The following is a 26902-nucleotide window of genomic DNA, read 5'->3' on the forward strand; positions in this document are numbered from 1 at the left end:
CTCATGAGGGTGGCTTTGGGTGTTCGTTGTATGGAGGTGTAGGGAGCGAGAAAATGGGGAAACGTGTGCCTATCTGGAACAGTGGAACGGGGAGGCAGAGCTGTTGGTACAGAATGTGGGAGGACTCTACTATTCGACAAGGGTAGCGGCGAAGCAGGGGGCTGCTAAGTTCGTTCCCTGTTTCATTCTATCTTTCTGCTCTTCTTTACCCCACCGTCCTTATACTGGTATATATAGTAAATAACTAAACCAGATCGTAGTTCCGAGTGCAGTCCAGAGCGCGGGGTAGTCAGTCTGTTTGGAGACGTCGCGCAGAGAAGGTGCGCACGGGCTTTTTCCCACGCAGATCACTGCGCGCGCGAGGGAACAGAAAGCGATTCGTTTCTTCTTTTCTTCAAGACGTAAATAACTCAAGAATAAAAGAAAGCCGTGATACGTTGAGAAGTTGTTGTTAGCTATGGATTCAATTAGGAAAACGAAAACTTAAAGAATTAACAGTTAGTGTTGTGAGAATCTTATAGAGTCTGTGAAGATTATGTTCGTGCGTGGTTGTTTTCGTGACACAATTGGTACATAACCTAACCGTCTTTGTGCGAATAATAAGAATTCGTGTAAAGAGATTGCAGAAGGTATAGTGTTTTCACAAATCTTCAGAAGTTCCCAGCAGATTGCAGGGTGTATCGGAGTTTCGTGGTGAAGTTACAGCGTTTGTGTAAAGAAACGCAATGTTCATAGTAGTTGGATGCATAGATACCTTTCGTTGTACCTGAATGTAATCTTACAACTGCTATTAATTTAAATACAGAACATATTTCAAATTAAACGTAGATCATATAATTTTCTGAACAAATGTAACATTCTTAGATGATTTGTTAACAGTCTCTGAATTTTAAATTGGTAAACAAATTTAAACCGTGCTGTTATCAGAATATTAGAGCTCATTTGTTTAGAATGACGTGTCTCTGATGTATATTAAGGCAGTTGCAGAATAGAGATTTTGTAGACCGCTTAAAAATAGTCAAGGCAATACGTCGTATTGTGCTTTTAAATTTCAAGAACGTAACTGCGTGGAGTACAAGCCACTGGGTAAGATCACTTGGTTTAACTCATCAGTTTTCCTAGTTTGACTGTATTAATGTACGCAGCGCGTTATGAGCAGTGCAAACTTTAGCTGCTAGAACGTCTATCCATCAGTAGCAGCGGCGGCAGCAGTAGCGTGTGTACGTGCTACCGTGGACAGAAACAAATGCCAAAACTGAACTGAGTGACACTTGTTAGAGCAGTCAGAAACTCGAGCCATATTTCATTTTATGCAGGTCTGTGTACAAGGACTCGAGGCTTGGAATTACCATGACCGACGGCCTGTTCTAAGTTACAAGAAACTTTCGTTTGTTTAATCAAATAGGTGCTGCATTGGGGATGTTCTTATTTTACTTAGATATAGACAGTACTAAAGTCGTCCCTCATAAAAGTGGTTCATAACAGAGCGATACAGTAATACTTATACGGAGACGCAATAGAATCTCAGTAAGAACATCGTTAAATGACGTATTAAATTCCTATTAAGACAGTCTTTTAGTGACGTTTGACCTTGGAGGGCAATCTGATAATGCATGTTAGTGAAGAAAAGGCGACCAGTTTAGGTAGGCAAATATTTCAGATCAATTACGGCAGGATTAAAGAGAGTTATTGAAAAAATATTTTAATCAGAAGGGAATAAAATTAATGTGGAATATGTTGTGTCAGGTACTGTAGAAGAATAACGTAAATGTTAAAAGTACAGTGCCAATTTTGATGTGTAAATGTTTAAATAATTTCCATCATTACCACAAACGTATACCTCGACTTAAACTAATAAAGTGTTAGACTGAGAAGTTATTAATAGAAAGCCACTTTCGTACTAATGTAATTTAAAGATTATTTTATTTTTATGAACCATATACTATTATGGGTGTCATTATCACTAATTTGTAAAGAACAATTTAGCACTCGGCAAATAAATGGAAACAACCCATGCGTAAATTATACAACACGAGAAGTGAATTAAAATTGTCAGTGAAATAATAACAAAAAGGTACAACAGGGAACCAACAGTTTAATTACCACATTTTGCGAGCTTCATAAAACCCACATATGCGACTGTTCACTTTGTGGTAATAATAATACTATAAAAATCCAATAAATATTTTTTCAGTAGATGAATAAAGTTATAGTGAATTAACAGACTATACAAATTTTGGCTAATATGTAAACATTAGGTATATTTACAACTCGGACGTTGTTTACTGTAAAACGCTTAGTTACGCTCACTTTGAGAACTTTTTTGGAAATTAATTTAGCAGTCACTTCAGACAAAACTGGAGTTACGATATTACAGACGAAAAGCATAAGTTGTACCGTGGCATATTGATATATGCATACAATGCAGGTAGCGCGTATTTAGTTTTGTAATAAAACGTTAACACGGAAATAGCAAAGCTCACTAAATATTGTGTGATTCATACAAACGGTAAATACTAAATCTTCGTGCACGCACGAACATCGACCGAACGAGTTTAATATTCTGTAGGCTAACTCAGGCTTGTTCAGTAACTGTATCATGACATGTGTATTAATTAAAGTGTTATTGAATAAGTGCTAAGACATTTTACGTTGTGTTCTGTGACTTACTATTTGAGACTCGTGTAGAGTGACTACATTTTCAAACGTGTTATGTGCCGCACGGAATCATGTTGATCGGTTAACACAGCACCGACTGACCTGAGACAGGTGCATGGTATGACGTCATGAAACGGGGCCCATTTTCACCAATCAACGCGCCGCAATGGATACTGTGGTCTTTCTTCGTGTCATCCTTCGTCATTATCCCATGTAAGTATTGATAACTGGACTTAGTCCATTCAATTCTTCCATTCGGCTCAGATTCTGTAGTGTGAAAGTGGACCCTCCTCTGATTTTCTGGCCAAAATATTAGGAGTCGACATTCCACTGTTTCTTTGTACTACACAGTTTCATTTTCCAGGTCCTTCTCTGTTAGTGTTGTTCGGTTGGTAGCGTGTTTGCCTACGGTGCCGGCAGCTGGGATATTTTATTATAAAATAAAATATAACACAACTAATGCAATGAATTAATAATATAATAAAATTCTACGGCCTTCAAAGCCATTTTAGACATTGTAATTAAGAAAGAAGAGTCTCATTGGAAGTCGAACGTCAGCAGCCTACACTTGAAGAGAAAACAAGCTACCAACTGAACTGCCACTGCCAACTTTTAAGTGCACATACTCTTACGAGACAAACCGACGGTCAAGGAAATGTCAAATGAATTTGTGTACGAAAAAGAAAGAGTGAAATGTTGACACGTAATATTTTGGCAAGGAAGTCGGAAGGTCCACTGCCGTACTGCAAAGCCGGAGTAGTAGTAAAATACATGTCAACCGGTAAACTAACGTAGGTCGGATAATATCTTGTATTGCATGTTTGTAATCGATATAACATCGTTATTTACCTACGAGTGACCAGTCGTAGTAGGATTTCGAAGACGTTTGTGTACTGGATATTAATACTGCTAGGCAAATCCAAGTGGGCAGTTTTAACTTGAACTCCTGTGATTATTAGAAGGTTGTAATACTTTGATTCTTTACCGGTATGGGTGATGGTTTCAATCATTCAGAACTAAATAATGATATACTATCAGTTGATAACGGGCTATGTACAATTGGTGAATGAAATGGGTTTGTAACAAGAAGATTATATTTCGCTTTCGAAGATTCTTTATGAATTTTGCTTGACGCTTGCTAATAGGAGTCGCACTTTGCGTAAGCTCAAATTAATCTTTATTGTATTTTGTTAATAATATGAGTGATACATCTATTCAGAAGAAAGTCTGTGTAATTAAATTAGGGACATGTAAAAATTGGTGGAATAATAAGTAACATTCTGGCCATTTCCAAACTTTACAGAGTCAAAACTTATTGTGATTTACTGATAATATGGCAATATTACGTTTGTTAACTTCTGTTTTACACAAGATACTAAACATAAATTTAATACATTTTCAAGTATAGGCGTAGCAGAGTGGTACTTGTGTGAATTTCGTTTTGTAAGTGCCTTAAAGTCCTGAGATTGTTGCTATTTTTTCTCGTCCTTTAAACAAATGTCAAAAATGTAGGTTTGCCGTGAAATAGACTTCTATAATTTCCTTCAAAACCGTCCGATTCTCCGTTCTTGATTGTTCTCTTATCTTATTTAATTATACATAAACCCTGCATCTGATACAGCGTCGTTAATGAATGAATTTGTTATTATTTTAAAATCTTTGGTGCTCTGAAACAGCAAATAACTTTCCATCTCTGTTCGTATGAATGTGACATTTGAATAGAACGGGTGGTCAGTAAGAATTAACACGCATAACAAGAGTGGAAACGTTTATCGCTATTTCCGGCAATTTCCAGATACGTTTTTCATGAATTCTCTTCCTGGATTCGCCTTTGTGTAGGCACAGTTTTAGTAGGGGCATTGCATGAAGATATTCAGAACTAGGATAGGCCTACGTTTTATTCTCTCATTTATTTTGTTGAATAGAGGCAGTGCTATAGAAAAATCAATCAAGTTTCCGATATTAAGAAATTCTCACGGAAAGCGCACGAAATCGATAGTAGAAGTCTTGTCCGCTCGTCAGTCTGTCCGCATGTTTCAATTAGAGATATGCCGGACATACACTGACAGAAGTTCGATATTGTTGAACGATTTACTGAAATCTGTTACTTCAGTTATTGTTAAATGGGTTTTTGTTGATACGATTCCATTCAATTCAGTTCCTGATTATTAGTGTGCTGCATAAATAGCCAGATAGCTAACTACAGATACAACAAAAGAATAAATATGTGTTGAAGGCATTGATAATGATCGCTTTGCATACTCGTAAAGACGTCCCTCCGAAGTTTCTCGATAATCATCTTGGCTAACGTTCTCGGCGTTCTGTAAGTTAACCCGTAGAATGTAAGGTTTTAAAGAATATAAACTTTTAATTACTTATAACTGCTTCAGTTACTTTCTTACGCTTTTGCGTGTTGTAGGTAGCCTCCATGGGAGATCACCCCAACCTCATACTTTTGCGCTCTCCGAAACAGACATAACAAAATGGAGGACGCTTGAATGTATAAGGTGGAAGCGACACTTAATATATGGTAGTGAAATGCACGGCAATACATCTTCAACAAATATGCAGCTTTTATTAATGTAGCCTGATTTTTTTTTTGTAAAATATAATGCAAACATGACGGCCGTGCCAAACTCAGTTTATCTTCCACTTTGACAGATGTAACTAATGGACCATTGAAGCTGGGAATATGGGATTTAGTATGAAGATAGATTATAAACATTTCTACAAATTATGCATAAAGTGTTTTCTATAATTTAACAGTTAAAAATATGGCGACGTTGCAAAATTTGAGGTTATTTTCTACAAGTTTAAAGTAGACATAATGTGTGACGGACTAGTTACACTGCTAAATTTCTATTGATTCAATTAAATCCCTTTATTATAGTGTAATATTAATAACAAACAACGATAATTATAACAAATTGTTATACACATGAAATTCTAATGCATGAACAAAGTTTTACTCTATAAGATTCGATCGTATTTTGCATACAATCTGTACAAGAGTCTAGCACTGTAGCTCATTTCCTAAATCCTGTTTTATTTTTGATTATAAACGTACATCGATAGAATATGATATTAAAATCAAAATATATAGAGCTGGAAATTGCGCAATAAGAAAGTAGGTTTTGTGAGTTCTAAACACCCAGTTTTTATTTTTGAATTTTATTTTCTATGCAGACCTCACGAAAGCAAAGACGATGAAATTATACGTAGAGAAAATAAACTCGAGGGAGGAATTAATTCGAATAAGTACGGTGGCTTTAGTTATCGCAGTTTTAAATGTATTTTTATTTTGGATATTAACCGCATGATTTCAACTACAGCTGATTCAGACCTATAATGTGGGCAAATTTTCACACTGCAACTTAATTCCAGATTACTTCTGTTTTGATTCTTACGTGGATTTCTTTGTGATTTGAAACGAAGTATGAGGAAATAGTTGACGAAAGAAAACGCACCAACTCGGCAATTCTCAATAGAGAATGCATGGAATATCACCAGACGCACCCAGTTAACACTTGAATGCAAGTCTAACTACATTATTTGTGTGATATTTAAGATTCTAAATTATCTACCAAGTCTTATAAAACATTGAGATACTTCTATGCTTTGAACATTATGTAATTAAGGGCTGGGGGGCTCTTCCAGAGAAGCTAATAATTGCTCGCCTAATCAAGAAAAACCTCGCCTTATATAGTAACAAATAATTAATAACTGAGTTCAAAAGAGCCTGCCACTTCATCGTAATGCTGAACCAAATGAATTAAGTCTACTGTTTCACGTTTTTTTAAAGATCTGTTTGAATATTTTCTTCCCATAACTAAGCATAGGCCTCTGAAATGGTCTTCTATTTTCACATCTTGTATTTGTTTTTTCTGGCCGAGAGATAAAGTTTTACACGATACTTAATAACACTATGTTATTATATGGTTAATATATATTTGTTAGGAGAATTCGTATGTTTTTTTAACAGACCGGAATTATTTAGATCAGCTTCAAGGCAGCCTACGTTAAATTATGTTGTAGAAGTTAAAAACTTTTGTTATATACTTCACAACTTAAAAATGTTTTAAATTGTGCAGCCTTGAATAAAGATTGCCAGTATGATTATGAATTATTGAAGGGAAGGGACTGAAGAGGAAGCAGCCGTGGCCTCTAGTCTATTGAGAAAACTGCAGAATTTTCGTAGGTGGAATGAAGGAATCGTTAAATACTTACAGGGTCAAAGTCTGGTCCAGGGTCCTACAGACTTCCAGAACGGTATCTTGCTTGGAGACTGCAGCCTGGTTTCGTTTTTAGACTTCTACGACGGACCATTAAATTAAAATAAAATTGAATGCTACTTGTGTCAAACCATTATATTATGTAGGAAACACCTGTAAGCTCTATCGATCATAATGTGTTCTTGTTGTACGACGCTTTTAACAAATTCTATCTTTTGTCAAGAGTGACATGGATTGATGTAATGCAGTTAACCTTAGACGCAAATGTATACATGGATACATATCGATCTGCAGATTCACGAACCTGTGTAACACCTTTTGAGGATGGAGTTTCTTATGAAGTTACTCTAACACGTGTAGCCTCCACATTAGGTAAAATTTTTGATGTTGCAAGGATTGTGTCTTTTCGAGGAGTGGGCACACACGCGATTGGAAATTTCTGTGCTTATGCGTGAAGTATGGTTAGTATTGTTACTTGTTCTCAATATATAACAAAAACGGCCTAAGGATCAACAAATTGAAAGAGTTGTTAACTGTAACGAGTTCTGTATCCTTTATTTCAATAATATGCATATTTATTATTTATTAAGATTGTTATTTTGGGTTGTAGCTCCGAGTAGTCTGGTAGAAGTTTGCCAACTTTTCAGAGGTTCTTGCTGCCTCCGTCAACAGGGCGATGACTCATCGCCCTCATGATGGAGGCAGCAAGGACATCTAAAAAGTTGGTCGATTTCTACCAGACTACATGGCTCTATAGCCCAGAAGACAGCCATCTTCGTAATCACGGCCGTGAGAACTTCAAATCCTACTTATTGTTTATTAATTAAAATCTGTATCATACTAATAATATTCAGATCAGTGAGGAATGTCACAAGAAAGAAAGAAAAAATCTTCTTGCCATTATTTTGTCACTAGTCCTTGATTATTTTAGTTTTGTTCGCAAAACTGACTGGAATTTCGGACCAAACAGTTCATTAATTCGCATGACGCTATGTATCTTGGTTGTTTTCCTGCGGTCGCAACTGCTGCCAACGTTAACGAATTTAAAATTCTTTCATGCTGTGTAGTGTGGACATTAATTAGGCCTGAAGCGTAGTGTTGTAAACAGGAAACGTGCCCGACCTATGATGAATTTCAATGTACTAAATAAATAAAAATATTCGTTAAATCAAGCCAGCTGTTCGGGCATCTTTTACAATTTAAGCAGGAAATAATTCGTAGGAAATGAAAATAATTCCGTGTTATTCGTCATTCTACATTTTAAACAGTTTTGGCGCTCTAAATACGTGGCGTTATTGATTGAGTGTCAGAACAGATTATTTACAGCACTCCATAATACATGACGGAGGCAAGTTGTGTGTCTTATGCTGAATTTGCTTGGAAACGGTGAGAGCACTAATAATTTGTTTTTATTTTTCTGTAAGCGACCAGTATCCTTATAATAATATGGTCAAGGAAAATTGCAGTAATAATGGTAATTAAGGAATACTTTTGAGATGATACTGATTGGTTCTTTTAGTTCAGATATATTCAGTACAATTGTGTATAATAAATAATAATAATAATTATACCTAATACTGATTGCTTTGCATATACACACTACGGGATGTTACTATACAATCAATAAAATATTGCTATTGATCGATTTGGCAGGTAGTTAATTAAATTGTCCACTAATTCCGGTCCTAGGAGAAACTTACACCAAGTGTAGACAAACATTTTTATGGTTCGTTTGCCATTGATACTGTAATTGGGAATAACTTAGTTTGCGGTTTAGTTCGCAAGTAGGAACGTCCCCCCACAGGGCGTCCACACTTCTTCTGCCAGCTTTTAAGAGTTTAAAATATTTTAATGTTCTGAATTATGGACATGAAATCTGAAGCTGGCGATGTATATTAAAAAGCTGTCCAAGCGGTGGTAAACATTTACGTACAAAATAAATGAAGACATTTCGCGAATTTGCCAATTATCCCTGCACCACTTCCCAATTTGAACGCGGACGAATTCGCAGGGAACTAAAACTGACTGTTGTTCATTAGTCTTGGAATTCTGAATAGCCTGAACACTGTAAATACCTGGCGTCAGGCTTAATGGTTGCGTGCCAAAGCAGTTTTATGTAGAAACAATTTACATACCGCTATTATACCAAATGAGAGGAGAATTTTGTGTTTCGTGTTGAACTTTTACGCCCGTGTTGAACACACTCATTTGTTGTACCTAATAAATTTTCCTGCAATGCAAAAGAAATGGAAGTCTTTTTAGAGAAACTAATTGCCAGCTTAGATTATCAGAAAATTCCCGCCTACTATGGTATTGTAAAATCAATTACCACATTAAACCATATCCTGAGTCATTTGAATTTATTCCCGAACTTCACATGCAGTTTCCTTTCAATATTATGCTCTCATTTGTGTGCATTTCCAAAGTGGTGTATTCCGTCCAGGTTTTCCGACTGAAATTTTGTAGTGGTTTCTCATATTCTGCCCATCTCATCTTGCTTGATTTAATCATCCTGTTTAATGAAGAGTACGAATTATGGAACTTTTCACTGTGCAGATTTTTCCATGCCAGTGTTTCTCTCTCGCTTGCACCAAATTATTCTAAGATGTCTGGCTTCTGAGTTGTAGCTCCGTGTAGTCTGGTGGAAGTTTACCAACGTTTCAGAGGTCCTTGCTGCCTCCATTATGAGGGCTATGAGTGAGTTGAGTTATCGTCATGATTATAAAGGCAGCAAGGACCTCAGTAATGTTGATAATCCTACAAATTATTCTTGTTGGTCAATACGTTCTGTACTTCCTTCAGTGTGAGAGGCCTTCATAACAGGTAAAATTATAGTTATATGCCTGTACACACAAATCTTATCTCACTCGTGGCAGGAGACGGGAAGAAGAAACAGTCAACTGATTGCCAGGAGTTGTTTGCAGTATTTAATGTGCTCCTAATTCTTTCGTCAATCTAATTTGATTTGTTCCTGCCGTTCGTGTGAGTTTCATATTTTGTTAGCGATGTGTTTAGGTGCAAAACGCTACAGCATATTAAAGTGTTTTCTTCTGGTTATTAGCAGCAGAAAAGTAGTGTGTCCCATGAGAATTACTTTACATATCGTGTTGCCCTGATTACCTGGACAGGTAGATTACACCTTTACTTACACTGGTCGCATGAGTACGAAATACGAGAACGTGTCTTATATCTTATTTATCAGAATTTAAACTTGAAGGGAAGTCCAATATAGAGCTAATTGCACCGTTTCGACCACTCTGCATTTTAACATACGAAGTAGACACGAGGGTTATTTAAACTGGATACGGTAATGTCGCAGTTACCACAGTGCACTGCACGCTTCAATGTGTAATCGGTGATCATGTTTGCTGAGACCTCATTGCTTTTTATTTAGCGGGTCTTTCTTGGTCACTTGGTGTACTTCATTGCACTGGACAGGCGCAGGTCTTGGGTTTTAATCTCGGGACTGAAACTGCTACTGAATAAAATTATCCATGGTTTTTATCAGTTCTTCCAGGCAAGTGCCAGTGTTTAGTGGAAACGCCATTACGTTTACGTGACAGAAGAATTAGAAATAAACGCACGTGATTTCTTTTGAGGACAGTTAAAAATTCAAGTTTTGTTTAAGACAATACGTACAATTAAAAACGGTTGAAAATTCCGGTAAGAAACTGTTTCAGGCAGAAACACAAGGTTATTAGAAAGAAGGCTGGTTCACTTCGCAGTTTTGCCAATGTTAGATATTTTTCTTGTTATTAGCGTCTATTTCATTGTGATATTCTTGGTTGCAGCGCCATGTGGACTTTTAGGTGGAAGCCAACATTTCGGAGGAACATACTGCCTCAATATCCAGGGTAATTTCAGCCCTTAAGGTGGATTTAGTTTTTCCCGAAACGTCGATACACGTCCAATTTGCGTCAAAACGGAGAAAATATCGTGGACATCGAAGGATTCGTTCAAATGCGAAAGAGTTTAAAAAATGTACATCATGCTATAGCAGATTTTTTGGGGAATGTGTTTCAATACATAAAATATTCTGACCAGACTAATACTTTCCACACTTTATTCCAGACGTCTGTGTCTTGGAGTCCTATTCCTTATTCATATACAGGCTGTCCCAAAAAGTTGTATACACAATATTGACGTATGCAGTGATCGTGACACAATCTGTGTTTAAAAGAAAAATTAGTTGTTCCATATTTATTTGTTTACGGGTGGCTAATAATTAGAGACCGCCATACTTACACATTTATGGTTAATTTCTAGGTCAGTCAGTCGGCTATGGTATGTTACTTTTAATATTTTACGTCATTTTATTCCTATTTGTTCTTTTATTTGTGGTTTAGTGTTTGGCTGTAATTGTCTTGTTTGAATTAATGATCGGAACGGAATTATTACTTGTTTCAGTTCATCGCAGAAACCCTCTGAAGACCGCTTTCATTCTATTTTTAAATCTTCCTCCTCCATCAATACTCTGAACAATCCTGACTACATTTATTCTGATTCTTTGAATATTCCATACATTTGGAATTTGTGCGTTGCTTTCTTGTGCTGTTTGATAAATTCCTACGGAACATTTTATCTTCGTTCCAATATTTAAAGCAGTAAAGCCAGGCGAGAAAATGTAAATTGGATAAGTGGAGGGCCACTTAGGAGGGCAAGTGTTCTTACAGGCCCTGAGCGGGGGATCGCCAGATGTTTCTTCTACTCTGTAAACTTATCAAATGAGGAGAGAAAGCAGACTTCAATTGTCCGTCGTGGGGACTTTTGCTCTGGTAAGAGCCTTCATTCGTCGTAACTGTACTCAATTTAGTCATAATAGTCAATGTAACTCGATTAAAGTGGAAAATGGCGTCGAAGTTCGAAAATTTAATTGATATTGACTTTTGAACCGAAGAACTTCAGTATGCTGTAAATGATAGAATTTTTTCACACCAACCGGCGACTGGCGCTTTTATTTAAATAAGCATTCGAATCTTATTTTTAATATGGTATGGCTGAAATGTTATTAAAATATCTGCAGGGTGTTTCCGTACAGCTGTTTCTTTAATGTTTTGTAAGGTCCCCAATAAACAGTGCTTTTGATTCTATTTGAAAACACATTTAAAGAAACAATAAACCTACCTTCTAGGTGGGTTAAGATCTAATAGTAATGGGTATTAAGGCAATGTTGCTCTGATAAAGTAATAAGGTTCAAGAGAAGCGTAGTGAACGTAGCGTATTGTTTTATGCCCTGGGGTGTGAAAAAACGATATCTACTTTCTTAAGGAAGGGACAGTAGTAGAATACAGTCGTACTTTGTATTTAATTATTTCTGATAAATTACCCGGGTTATGCGGTGTGTTTTGTCCTTAGGCTATTTGTATCTTAAATGGTCATGCATATTGTTTTTAAATGTGTTATCGGCAAAAACTTTCTAGACTTTTTTGTTTACGCCTTACTTTTTTGCTGGTACAATGTTATATTCTACGGAATGAAGGAATTAAGAAGTAATCTCTCCCAAGAGAATTATCTTGAAACCCTGTTTATGAGTTCGACGTTTCTTGGGAAGAGTAATAGAGGAAGACGGATACACCTTACTTGTAAACGAAGAAGAAGAGAATTAAAAGGTAGCTAAAATATACGAAGCAATAGAAAAGAATTGATTAGTGAGTGAATTCTAAACAAAATTAATTATGCATAGATTGATTAGTATCTTAGTAACAATGATTCGTGGTTTTTACCACAGAAGGATCCACTGAAGTTTATGTCTAGGCTCGGACAGTGAAAAATTGTAAGTTCTGTGAACACTGTTATCAGTCTTTTGGTTTCGTAAAATGCGAAGAATTTTTCGACTGGTCGAAAGGCTTGCTGTTAGACTCTGTTCTATGGAATCAGTCGCACATTTTCTTATTCCACGTCATCTTCATGGAGTGGGTGTATGATTTATTTCAATTTTCCGTCTACCTTGACCTTCAGTCGCGTCCTCTTCCTCTTAGATCGGAACACATACGAATTTTGTAGGCCGTTCTTACATTACAGACACATTTGCTAGAGTTATAAAACATTCCTTGTATGGAAAATGAATCAAGGACCTGTCACACAATTTTTTTTTCCTTATGGTGAATCTAGTGTTTCAACCCTCTTCAAAAGCTGTTTTGCATCTTGATTGTTTTTCTCTTTGCAAATAAACTCTGTTCTGACATCCATCCCGAAGTACTGCAACACATACTAATCTTCTAAAATCTGAAGTATAAGTAATTACTCTAATTGTGTCATCTGTTGCCCGATATTTATGCAGATTCTTGTCTGCGTTTTGGCTTCATATGTTACATCAGACTTCAGTATTCCACATACGTGTACGATGGACAGAGCAACAGAACTATTCTATATGTTTGTCAGTTTACATGTCGCTTGAATTCACATTTTATACATATTACCAATGAAGTGCTTCTTCCGGCTTGTCGACCTTAGTTTTCACGTAATGACACTGACAGAGAATTTCTGCATTACGGACCTTTCGGCTAGAATTCTGCAACAATGGTAAAGTCGAGAATCAATATTTGTGTTGCCATTCAGAAACTGAGTCTGCCCAACGGTTTCCGATAATGAGTTCCACATGACGGTGTTTCACTGTGATGGAGAGCTCCATTATGGCGAAGGAGACAGACAGACGGACAGACCATTCAGATTTTTGTTCACACAGTCGACTGATTTGTGAAATGGTAGTTTCGGAAATGATGTACAGCGTTCTGTGATTAATCCCCAGCACATATTGCTGAAATATGACTTTAGTTGTGATATATTTGCTTGGCTCTGTCGTCTGTCGGAAAGGCAGGAAATTTATCCGTACAGGTAATCGGAAATCACAGTTTAGAATACAATGACATTTATTTTGTTCGTATGTAAGTTCTCTAATAATTGAAAATTTTTATTTTACAACGTCTGAGATCTTTCAAGAATTGTCAGGAGATTACAACTTTCTCACAGTAATGTCTTGGTTATTTGTTTTTAATGTGACTTCTTTGGATTCTGAAGGAAAGAAGTTAATTGTTCAGAACCCTGTTAGCTAGCTGCAAATGTCTGTCCGTCTGCATATTTCCAGTTTTTCAGTATCCGACAGCTTTACGCAAATCCTTCATGGGCAGCTTTACATTGTAAGGGGCTGAGGGGTAAATCTTACTGTTACCACCTTACCATTATTAAGATTACAACTTCTATCATATCGTCATGGGACAACCGTCAGCACTACCTACACATGACTATCACGGTGCGAATAACTTCAGCAGATGATAAGCCTATAAACCACAACCACAATTGCACCGCCACAACCATCACCAGATACTGATATAATTTAATATTCTTTGAGAAACATCAAAGATCAAGATACATAAAAACGTCTAGCCATTTGTTCTGTGCCGTTGTGAAACGTGACCACATACTTTGAGTAAGTTGGCGACGAGAAAATTTCACCAAACGAAACGTTTTGGTGATTTGTATGTCACCTAATATTTACTACTCATAGAAATAGGGCAAAAAAATGTAAATACGTGCTAAGAGCGGTCTTCATTCTAAGTATTTTCATTTTAAAAGAAGCATCGATTTTAAATTTTAGTTGTCTAAGTTGCTTTATGTACTTTATGTCTACATAAGATTTGAGGTTTTCACAGCGGTAAGTATGAAGATTACTGTCTTCTGTGTTGTTGCGCCGTGTAGTCTGGTCGATGTTAACCAACGTTTCAGAGGTCATACTGCCTCCATCATCAGGGCGATGAGTATGAAGATTTCTGTCTTCTGGGTTGTTGCGCCGTGTAGTCTGGTCGATGTTAACCAACGTTTCAGAGGTCACTGCCTCCGTCATCAGGGCGATGAATCGCAGTATGACCTCTGAAACGTTGGTAAACATCGATCAGACTACACGGCGCAACAACCCAGAAGACAGAACTCTTCATACTTTATATCTCATAATGAGGATTTTTAGATGAAGGCTTATTTGCCCATTTTAATATCGCTCTCTTTGGAGTAGCTTATCTGAAGTAGGAAGGCGAGACTTTTAATTCAGGCTGTTCTGATCTCATGTACGGAATCTGGTGTCAGTTGGTCCATGTTCAGTGATTGCCCTTTCACCATGGCATTCCGCTCCCTCAGGTTGTGGATTGATGAGGAGGTATCTAGATATGAAGGGTGATTGCGAATTGAACATTCAGTAGGTCAGTTCAGTGGATTTGTCGACAAAGTGGCACTAGGGCAGTTTTTCTCAGAGTTACTCTCGTTATGATCCCACCCCTGCTACGTACCTACTACATAGCATTTGTAACTGAAAGAGTCGTAGGATTTGTGGTTTTCACGGCGATAAGTCTGAAGATGGCTGTCTTGTGGGTTGTTGCGCCGTGTAGTCTGGTAGAAGTTTACCGACTTTCTAGAGGTCCTTGCTGCCTCCATCATCAGACTACACGGCGCAACAACCCAAAAGACAGCCATCTTCTTGAAACAGAATCTTTAAAACAGCCTAAGAAGAATTATCCACAAGTTAGTACAGATGTTATTTGCTAAAGCCGACGTTGATTTAGAAACGTGATTTAAGGATGTCCCCTGTAAATCGTCTACTCTGTGGTGTAGAGATTATGTGTATGTACACCAAATTCAGTAGAAATTAAATAAGCAATTTTGGTGATATAAACAGACACAGTGTCCATATTATTTATGTAAAGAACTCATAAGGAGAATGTGTTGTATTCTAACAAGCAGTGGATTATTCTGTATCTCTCCGTTTTCTTTTCTGTGATTAATTCTTTACGTGTCTTCTAACAGTCACTTCTTTCAATCCTTATACATTCTTACTATTCTGACACGTGCGCCTTACTGTATGATTAAGAATCGATTTGAGAAAGTGCTGTGACCTTTCTGGAAATGGGTCACATTTAAAGTTTATATGGCATTTTGGTTAATGTCATATTTTCAAAACCAAACGAATATTTATGTAGGATTTGGGGTTTTCACAACAGTGAGTCTGAAAATTGCTATCTTCAAACGAATATTACTTCCAGTCTCCTTATATAGATAGAAGCGATTTCGTAAGGACCTCCTAGAATAGAATTAATAAGTGGAATGGCTTTCCGGAAAACGAAACTCAAAGTATGAGAACAGATACGTTGTTACGTGAGCTGAAGTTTTAGTATACGCACATAGATTGCAATTCCATGCTGCGGGGTTTGTATCCCGCTCGTACGATATCATACTTAATCCGCTATGATATTACTGACATTTTCAACGTTATTGAAAATCTTTTTTTTTCCTTTTTCGTCTTCCTTGGAATTCAGTGTGCTTCTTCGGAAACCCGTATTTTCTTCTGTAGCCTGCCACAATTGTGGTCACAGACTTACCGAAACCAAACAACATAGAAGGGGGAGCACACGTGATAACAAGGCTGCTGTAGATTGCAGGCTGAGTGGAATTTGTAGCTTATTTTAACCGGAAATCGGCGGATATAAGCAATATTTATTTTATTCTAGAAGGAAAACAAGGTTCGTGTTCGTTTCCTTAATACAATTTAAATGATCGTGCGACTTTGTGAGCTAGGTATGTAGACTGTGCCACTGGAAACCACACCTTAACATCTTTGTGTCAGCGTGAACAGTAAGGACATATTCACGTACTTGATAGTAATTTATGTGTCACTTCACAAATACTTGTTTTGTATTCGTGAGATAGTTTCCTTTTCCAGCAGTTGATGATTATCTTTAGTTTATGGTCTATCTTGGTTCATACTGGCGAATGCCGAATTCTGTTGTGGGATTTGAGGTGTTCACGGTGGTGAAGATAACGATTCTGCTTTGCTCTTGTGATGTCTCCATCTTCAGGGCTGAAGAGTGAGATAATATGTTTCTCTGCAACGTAGATATCCGCCTACGAGGCCACACAGCATCACAACTTAAAAGAACAATATCGTTGCCGAATTTTTGGTATTTATAATAGAACACGTCATATCTGTCATCGCTGAATAAAAAGTTTATAATACGCGAATTTTCCCACCTTATTCGGAACTACTTAAGTGTATGAAATAAATTTGTAATAGAGATATGTCTGTTGTCTGTTTACCTGTTTGCTTTCAGAAAGAACTTAACGGATTTATATATATGGCTATATTACCAAAGTTTGTTGCGGGAAATTTATTTTGGTCAGGTAATAACTTGTCAAGTATAACGGACACTTTGCACGAACAAAGTTTACATAGAACTTCATGTATTTTCTTAAATCCACATCATATAAGAAAGTAGTATTTCCTTACTACATAGAATATAAATAGGTTTTTGATTTTCGACTTTTATTTAATAAAGTCTATGTGGTGAATAACTAAATAGCAAGGAAATTAATGCGTTGTGAAATGCTACGGTATGACCTTGCCAATAATGGGTTTATATGCAAAAATAGACGTGTGTATTAGATTAACATGAAGGCCAATGAGGTGTGCCTAGTAACACTGAACACATTTGGAAACTTTTGTAAGAGACGGCCAATTTTTGTGTGCTAGTGTGGGCCAAACCCTCTGAGCATAGCGTTGTAACATTCACGAACAGTTCAACCCCTAAATGCTTCGGGACATCGCAGCACGGGAGTTCGAGATGGTGCAAACACAATGCCATGAAACATCAGTATCTGTACACCGTTTTGTGCAGGAACAGAGAGTTGAAGTTAACATCTCCAGTATTCTCTGAGGAGAATAGCCACCTTCAATTTGCATCACTGATTAACAGGACAAGTTCTCTTACACCGAATATAGTTCAGTTCTGTAGTGGGGTCTCTTTAACATGGGAACATTTCAGCAAGGCCTGGAGCCATGCAAATGAAGGATATTTTTGTAGTTCTTTGTGTTGGAATATTCAGTATTACTCTTTCGTTTCTCCATGGAACGACTTTGTGTCCGTTGATTTGGTTTAGTTGGTACTGGAGTATGTAAATGCATGCAAAGGGGACCATTACAGTGTTTTACAGGTTTGTTCTTTACTATACCACCATTCTCTCTGCTCAGGAATACCTTGTTCAGCCTACATCACGTACCACTAACATTGTTAAAGTTTTTCACGTACTTAATTTAGCTCTAAAAAGAGAGAACGAGAGATTGTGTACTTCGTTTTCTTCCCATTGTCTCGTGGAAGTAATTTTCTCTCGGTCTCCTCTTTCTGTAGCTCCCTTTCCGAGCAAAATATAGCAGCTAGCAGTGCTGTCATAAAACTGGCTGTGCTGAAGCCACGGACCAATAACGGCCGCGCCACGAGGTATCTAAATTCAAATGAGGCTTGTTGGAAAGGCAACAGGAAAATTGGAAAGGCTTTTGGTTCAAAAACTGGAATGGGAGAGACTGTAGGGATAAAAGGAGAATCTAATCTAGATTTATTTCGCACGGTGGTTTTAAAAAGCGTAAGTGCTGTGGCCCAAAATGAATCAGAGGCTTCATTATTGGGCGTTTTTGTGTGTCATTATACCGTTCAAATTCGTGTGATGCGATGTTGCCCCGTCGTTTTCACTGAGCCAGTTTTACATGATAAGACGATATTTTATATTGAAAATTCTTCCCAAAGGAGCGAAGTGCTCCTGTCACATTTACGATATAAAAAATGGGTGTAAAATATTAAAAAAGCAAGCTTTAAGTTTTACTTCACAAGTTACTGCCAGTAATGTGTTTGTGCTAATAGGTCTATGCGTCTTATCTAGATGTTGAGGAGGGATAATGTGTGAACTGTTGGCAATCTGAGTGTAATTTATTGTCGTAATTAATAATAGGTGGAAAAAGGAACGAGAAATTGAAAGATTTGTAAATTGTCCATAGATTTTCATGTTATTTGAGAACATAGTCTTGAGATTTAATACTTGTTTGGCGCAGTTTATTCTGCAGTTTGTGCAAATAACACTTAAAACTGCCTTTTCATCCTCTCAAGTATCGCAGCAAAACTGAAAAGGCAACGGAAGAGATTTTAACTGCTTTAATTGCATATTATGTAGTCTCGGATTATATTTCCTGTTCTTATTGAGCCAAATGGGATATGTTGTTAAAAGAGAGCAATTTTCACACTGATAGTAATTACACAGAAAAATAATCATGAACAGCCACGAGAAGCACTGAGAGTTGTTAAAGAGATGTAGTGTATTTAATGGCCGAAAGCCTGTCCTACAAACTAGCATACGATGGTAATGCATTTAAGCGATGTAGTTGAAAACGGACAAATTATTTAAAATCTGTTCAACATTTCCATAGTACATATAGTAAACTTGCCGCTTGTAATGGCATGACAGTTAAGAATGCAATTAGAGCGTGAATATGGGCTTGTAGTTTCGATAAACGCAGTGGTGCCTGTAAATTGTTTTGTTGCCAACTGCTTATTCCATAAAGACTTACAGATGTGACGTGTATTGTGTTATTTGTCCCAATTTCCAGCGGACGCACTTAACCACACAGCTCAGCTCTCGCTGAAACGTTTCTTTGATCATATTCTTTGCACACTGCACATTCCAGTTATTGTCCGGTTTAATGCGCGCAAGGAGTAAGGCCAAAAACTTTCAGAGGAAGACATTGATGAAGAATACTCATTAAAGGGTCTGAAGGATATTATAGGCTTGTGGACCGGGTTTTCGAAATATTTTGTAATTATAAGTCTGTAATATCACAATATTGTTCTGTTTTGACGCTAAATTATGTAGTTGTAATGGAATAAATTGTACTGATGTTGGTCCTTTGGGCCGTAACGCCATGAAATTTCAGGTTTCGCGGGGGCAAGTATGAAGACGACTGTCTACTAGAATGTTGCGCCGTGTAGTCTGGTAGAAGCTTTTTGGAGTTTCAGAGGTGCTTGCTGCCTTCATCATCAGGACTTGCACGGACGCAACATTCCATAAGACAGTCATCTTGTAGCGGGTATATGTTTCTCCGAAACGTTCGTATCTACCGACAAACTCGCGCGGCTTTACAACCCAGAATACCAACATTGGCATCTTCACTGCTCTGAAAACCCCAAATCACAAACAGAATGGATGATGCTTTTAAGTATTTAAATTTAACGAGGTTTCGTCTGATTGGTAGCGATAACGACAGGTCCCAGTGGTCCCACTCCAGCTTTGTCCACTATAGTTTTTACTGATTTCAAACCAGATTGTGAGGTCTACGAAACAAACGAGTTATGCAGAAATTCTTAACTGAAAACAGCATATTATTAGTAAAACCAAGAACAGAGTTTTGAAAAACACTTTGAAAATTTATGTTTAATCGTGTTCATAATGGGTTTAACTAGTCAAGTGAAGAACGTATAACCAACCACTGGAGGTTGAGTGCAGGTTTTTACATGTTGTGAGAGATGCACTCCTCCCTGCAATGCATATAAGTCGCTTAGAAGAGCATGGAACAAATAGAATAATGGTGCTAGACAAAGGAAGATTCTGGGAAAAAGCTAGGCTGATATAAATTAAAGTAAGGAATGAGGTCTCTTGTGGTGGTGGTTGTGATCAAAGATCAAAGGTCCCAGTGTATTCTTTCACGTAGGGGATTAACGTTAAAATGTAGGGCTTTTATAAATTTATAAGTTTTTATGTTTATTTGTTTCTTTTATTAGTGGATTGTTTAATGACCCTGTTAGTGTCCTAGGCTATGAAGTACCAAACGATAGATTAGTGTATAATACATTGAAAGATATATATATATATCTCTGGAAGCAGTTGTGGCTTAGTTTAAGGTACTGTCACATTTTCTTGAATAAATAAAGAAGATAGGCCTGCCAGGATAACCGGTTTTTGGCCGATATTTGAACCTATTATTCGGCTTAGTCTGACCTAATGGCAGCGTCGTTAAATACAACATAATAATCAACAAGGCATTCCATTCAGTTTCGTTATCTGGCGCACGTAGCGAGATTCACGTCAATACCACAACTTAGTTCGACTAAGAAACTGTTAAGTTACAATTCTGGATCATTTCCTCGACCCTGTAATGTTTCTGAACAGAATTAATGACGCGTCTTAAGATTTTAAGTATTTAGGTCAGAACCCTGACTTGAAGATTAAAAGGCGGAAAGATATTCTGTTCTAGTTTGAGCCTCGGTGTTAGACACGATCTTTCGACTGGGCTTGGCAAAGTACCTCGGGTTTTTACAGCGGACGTTTACAATGGGCGATGAATAAAGAGGTGAAGCAAGAAATGGGAATGAAATCAAGCAGACGGGATTGGTTAAGAAGATTAGAATGGTACAGAAGAAATGGGATTGGAAATGATGAAAAAGTTTTTGAATGGAGACTAGAAGACTGATTGGAAGTGAAAATGGTTCAGGATATTAGAGAGAGAGCGGTCATCGCCGATTCACGGATGCAGCAGCCACGCTGACGTAGGACCTCGTGGACAGAATGTCCCATCGCTGCGGGTGCAACATCAACCCAAGACGATAATGCAATTTTAGGGGAATGTAATAAGTAGGCCATATAACCACGGTCGATGGCTTCTTTTTGCAGGGGTTTCCAAAGTAAACTTTCTCTTTAATTTTCTTAATGGAAACTTTGTGTTCATAGTCATTAATGTTTCTGTTCATCATAACATTTTATGTTTACAGGAATGTTAATTGACTCATAGATGTTCTTTGAGAGCTCAATGGCATAGAAAATTGAAACACAATTCTCGGCAGAGAACGCGAATATCTGTAAGGACTGCTTTGTGGTATATTAAGATAATTACGTAACGGATTCTGCACAACGTTAATCCCGTTCAGAAGTTTGTCTACAGAGTAAGTGTATTCTAAATAATGATGAACAATTAAGATAATGGTATCTTACATTCTTCGTTAATTGTATTCTGATACGCTCCACCACTCTGGTACAACCTCGCTGAAGTTGGTGAATAAATTTACCTTTCTATGTGAGGTCCGAGAGAAAAGTTAATTGCGGTTTACTTGGTTTATGTAGACGATAAATTGTTTTGAGCAGTTAATGTTTGTAGTGAAATCAGTGTATGTGCGTGCTGGTGTAATATATTGATGTTTATAACAGTCGCATTTGTCTGTGTTTCTCTTCGCACTTGGACACGCAAATACAGCTCTCACGGTACTCCCGCATCTCGACCGGGTGTCTTCATGCAGAAAGTGGAGTCTGCAAAGTTTTTTTCTACTTTAATTTATTCTTTAAATCAGAAGCATAATAAAGGTATAATTACCGACATAGACATTCTTTAAAACCGTATTTATGCTTTATAAAATTTTACTAGCGTTCTGAAACGTTTATTGTGTGATTAATACAGACGTATTTAGTCTTTATTTAAAAACGTCCGGTGTGATGAGCATTTAAAATTAGGGGTGTCAAGAAATTTACATATGAGAAATGTAATGCACTTACAAGGAAATGAGTTAAAGTTTCCTTATTATCAGAATTTTATAGCATCAGCGTTGTTCATAATTGAAATAAAATTAAACAGAAGTGAAAAATCATGCCACATTTGGTGTACACATATTTTTAAATACATTATTTGAGATGGTTAAAAACTGGGTTATTAGCGTACATAGGAAAATAAGACTTAACTACTGTGTGATTATATTCTGCACATTATAATACAATTTGTAATGCTATATGCACAGATGGTAAATGCTTTTATGTTTCTCTTCAGAAGGCGTACGTAGACTTAAATGCAAATTCTGACAGACGTTCCAAGTGTGTAATGACGTGTGGAAGTAAAAATGCGTAATAGACTCGTAATTTTAACGTAACACAAGTGGAAAATCTCTCGATAATGCGTTGATGGCTTAATGGCTTATGGGTTGATGGGTTATTTCTCACAATTGTAATTCGTCAATATTGTTTTGCAGTAAATGGGAATGCCGGACTGGTAGGCTCATAAAATTGTCTGTCCTCTTTCATGGGGCAGACAGGATGACGTGATTGGCATTTAGAAGGCACTTGCCAACCAGATCGAAGTTATCGCGACTGCGTGCAACTCTCGTCATCTGCTCTGGTTCTCTGTCCATTTTTCAGCACCAGCATTGCTTTGTCTCCGTATAAGATTAATAATGATTTGGCAAAACCGAGTCCAGGCGTCTTGACGACAATAATTGCAAATCCTCGTAAAGACGCCACAATTACCGAAGGTGTCAGGTGGCACAGCATTGTATGTGGTGCTGTCGCGACGATTGGCGTCAGGACGCTTGTCTTCGTTGCGCAGAGTTGTTTCCTAATGGAATCCTGAAGCTCGTATGTGGTAATTCTTGCGCTTCTTAAACGTCGCGACGCTTGGCGCCGGATTTCTATCGTCGTGCATATTGGGTTTAATTTGTGCCAAATATGGCGTTTTTTTGTTAGTAGTGACGAATGACTTCGCGACGCTAGGCATTTTTTAAACTTTGTGTTGTAATGCACCCAAAGCTCATCTGTGCTAAATATGGCGTATTTTGGCGGCCTCTCGACTCTTAGCTTCGTTTTTCTAACCTCATTCCCAGTGTCATCCTGGTATCCATGGGTGTCAAATATTAATTAGTGGTGACATTGGTACGACTGGCGTCGCTTCCAATGGCATCTGGGGAATCACCTGCGGTAAATGCGCTATCGGGATGATAGACATGGCGTCACGGCGTCGGTTGTCTAACTTTGTTTCCTTTAAAGTCCTTTCTTACATTTGCGAAAAAAATTTCTTTTGGCGGCATCGTTTTGCTACTGTTATCTTGTTTCTCTGCTGTTACGAACATTGAGTCGGCTTCATGACGACTGGCGTGGCGGCGTTTGGCGTCGATTTGCCAGCGTCTTGTCTTGTCTTGTGTCTTCACTAAGCTCATGTACGCTGTGTGGGAAGATGATAGTTGTTGGTCTGTGTGTATCCTGTCGCAAGGATTCTGGATTCTCCTTTTGGCTTGATTTGAATTGAAGTCGTCGTAGCGACGGTGGGTGTCGCGACGCTCATTGTCGGTTAGTTAAGTTATCCCAGGGTTTATCTACTACACATATATGGATTCTTTTGTCGGCTTCGAATTCAAAGGGCTGAACTCAATTCTGTTACAAGCAAGGGAGTAAAAAAGACTTTAGTGTGGTGTGAGATTTTGATATTCTTATTTGTGGTATGGGAGACTGCTGCATGCACTGCTCTCTTGCGTGGAATGTATGCGCTTGTGATAAAAAATACGCATCTTCGAATTACAATAAAAACAAAAGAACGTGAACTTACAGGAAGCAGTGGGAGAGAAGGGTAACGAAGACATGCCTGTGTAGTTTCTTTGCCTCAGACTATAATAATCACTACGTAAATTCTGCGTGAACCCCAGCAGGAAGTAGAATTGTTGCTGTAATATACAGTTTAAATTAAAGGACGTGTAAAACATTGTATCTTGTAAATACAGAGCATTCCCTACAACTCAGTGTTCGTTTACAAAAAGTGCTATAAAACTCAGAATCTACTTGAGTGTTTGCGAAGTTATTTAGTATTGCAATTTTCCTGGCGGTAAAGAGACGATTAAAATCTTGTGTTCTTCTTGGTACAAATTCCTTTGAAATTATCCCATCATTTAGTGGACATATTAGTCCACATGCTCTGTTTCCAAATTTACTCGACATCGATGTAATTTGATAGTGGAGGTTTACACTAAAAGTATCTGGCATGTTTTATTTTGGCCCATATCGGTCAAGTATCCATGTAATAAACCAAACCCGTCTGTTACATCCTATTTCTATTGCTATGGGCAGGCGCCCAACGCAGATAAAACATACAACTGTGAGTTCTGGAAATTGGCTACCAGCACTCAGCGGATCCGATAAATCGGGAAAACTCAGAGAGAGAGATAGATGGATGGATAACTAAACTTTACTCATGAACATCTAGGGACACGATCTGATGATGTATATGTGGATCAGCGGCTGTCCGTACATTATCGTCCTCTCTAAGGGTATGAATAATTCAAGCCTGTATTAAGTTTATGTGTTTCATTCATAACACGCTTATATTATATAAGAACTGCCAAGAAAAGAAAAGGTGGGACGATTTTTGGACTTGTGTTTGTTAACTTCGTAGTATAATATTTAGATTATTTTACTTTCAATTCTGTGTACACAAGCCTGTGTTTTTAATTGCGTGTGTATTGTGTGTTGACCAGACGTCCTTCGGATTGAGTAAACACTCGATTTAATCTGCACAGAGATAAAACTTACGAAAAGCAAAACTGTAGGAGGAAAACATTTCAGTGTACCTCATCTCGTGTTAAATTCATCACACAAAGACGATTTGAAAGCAGCGTGGTCTTTGACTACGAAGTTATGTTGGTATGTAACAATCATTTGGTACGGCACTTTTTCTGTAAATTGTACAGAAAATTAATGGAAAATACGGTTTACGTTTGTTTAAAATACTATTGAAGGCTAATTTAGACGTATGAAAAGCTAAAAATCATTTGTCGAAATACATAAAATAGTTAATTATAAATTTAGCCGACTTAAAATGCAATTTATTAAACTTTTATCACTCTGTTATCACTAAAGGTTATTTTATATCAAAATGAAGCAATATATACTCTACAAAATACTGATACACACTAGATCTGTATTTATCTGCAGCTCAAATACATAAGACTATAGGAACATGTGGGCTTTCTGTGTATATGGGGGTTACATCCAATGAATACCAAAAGCTGGAAACTCGTGCTGTAAATGAGTGTGAGTATGTGTTAACAAATTTAATAGCTGGAGAGATGGTTTATTTTTATATGAAATCAGTCGGGTTTTGTTTTCCGATTAGCTTAAATCCCACAAAACCTTCCCTGCAGCGAACGCGTTTTTGCTAATGTTTACTTTTTCCGCAAGGTAGGAAAGTGGCACTAACGCAGCTTCGTGCTGCGTAAAAGTCATAAATATGGTTTTCTGTAGCACTGGACAAAGGAAGCACTTTACCGAGTAAAGCCTGGCGAAGCGCAGAAGATGTAATTCTAGCTTGTCTCACACAGAGGTGGTACTTATATGCGTGTATATGTTTCCATTATTAATAGATTCTAGTAGGCGGTCTTATGCTTGGGTCGCGGGTTTATATCTCTCCCGACGATGGATATTTGTCCGCTTTTCTCTGTCTTTATGTTAGATGTGGTCATTTGATGGACTGTTTTCCAATTCAACTGGTAAATTGTTTATACTTTCAGAATTAATTCTGAGTTGTAACAGACAAATGTGTCCAGGGAAGTAAGTAGTCAGTGATAATGTTTCCATAGAACAAAAGTGAGGACTTATCGCCTGACGATGGATTATTAAGCATCTGATACGTCGGCAGAATTCTACAACAGTACGAGGCATAACATCGCAGAAGACAGCCATCTTCAGACTTGCCGCTGTGACAAGCTGAAACCAAACAAGGGTCCAGTTTTCATTAAGGCCAGACCTAGAGGCCATTGAAGTCAATGCATTAATAATTCCACCAAAAACTTACCAGGGGATGTGTCGATATTTTACGTGACAAGCAGAACCTAATTTGAACGCGATTGAAAACTACTTTCAGCACCTCATGTAGAGAATACTAATAAATATATTGTTACAATACCATTGTTATGTGATCTGTAGCTTCTGCGACGACTGAATTCAAAGAAGTTTTTTAGGGGCAATCAGCCCCGTCAGATGACCGTTGTTGAGGACCAAGACGGCTCTTGAAATGTCCATTTCTTTACGGCCACATGACGGGGCTGATTGCCCCGAAAGACTTAATTCAAATACCGTTGTGTTTCTTTTTAAAACAAGTCTTTTTAAAGAAACGTAAACTTGGGACCTTTTTGGTCTGTGTGGAAGGAAAATCGGACCGATGTTTGTGTGGTGTTTGTTTTTGAGCATAGAATCTACTGCGTAAGTTACAACACGATACGCTCTGTGTAAAGCAACCGTCTAATACAACAATAATTCTCAAAAAGCGTATTCTGAGTAAATAATTTTAATGAGTTTGGCTTTAATTTTAAAGGGTCATTAACGTTCTTCGAAAACGATAATAGGAAATGGTCCATGCTGGATGAGTCAACATTGTTAGAGGTGGATTTCTCCGCAAAGCAATAAAATTGTAA

The 26902-nt window shown here is 37.5% G+C and overlaps 1 protein-coding gene across 2 annotated transcripts in view; it reads left to right on the forward strand.

Annotated features, from left to right (window-relative positions):
- The first annotated feature begins 283 nt into the window (after positions 1-283).
- tei (irregular chiasm C-roughest protein teiresias) overlaps positions 284-26902 on the forward strand; it is a 289615-nt gene continuing 262996 nt past the window's right edge. Inside the window, exons 1-2 of one of the 2 annotated variants that reach the window (XM_022079783.2) lie at positions 284-629; positions 1146-2871. In XM_022079783.2, the coding sequence (XP_021935475.1) occupies positions 2787-2871 (85 nt within the window). In that variant the 5' untranslated portion in view covers positions 284-629; positions 1146-2786. Of the gene's footprint in view, positions 2872-26902 lie in introns of both variants that reach the window. The other variant, XM_087342789.1, reaches the window with a different exon arrangement.

The sequence above is a fragment of the Zootermopsis nevadensis genome, unplaced genomic scaffold (assembly GCF_977971745.1).
Source record: "Zootermopsis nevadensis isolate Lab colony 2312 unplaced genomic scaffold, Znev_1.0 Znev_ptg000004l, whole genome shotgun sequence".
NCBI classification, from domain to species: Eukaryota; Metazoa; Arthropoda; class Insecta; order Blattodea; family Termopsidae; genus Zootermopsis; species Zootermopsis nevadensis.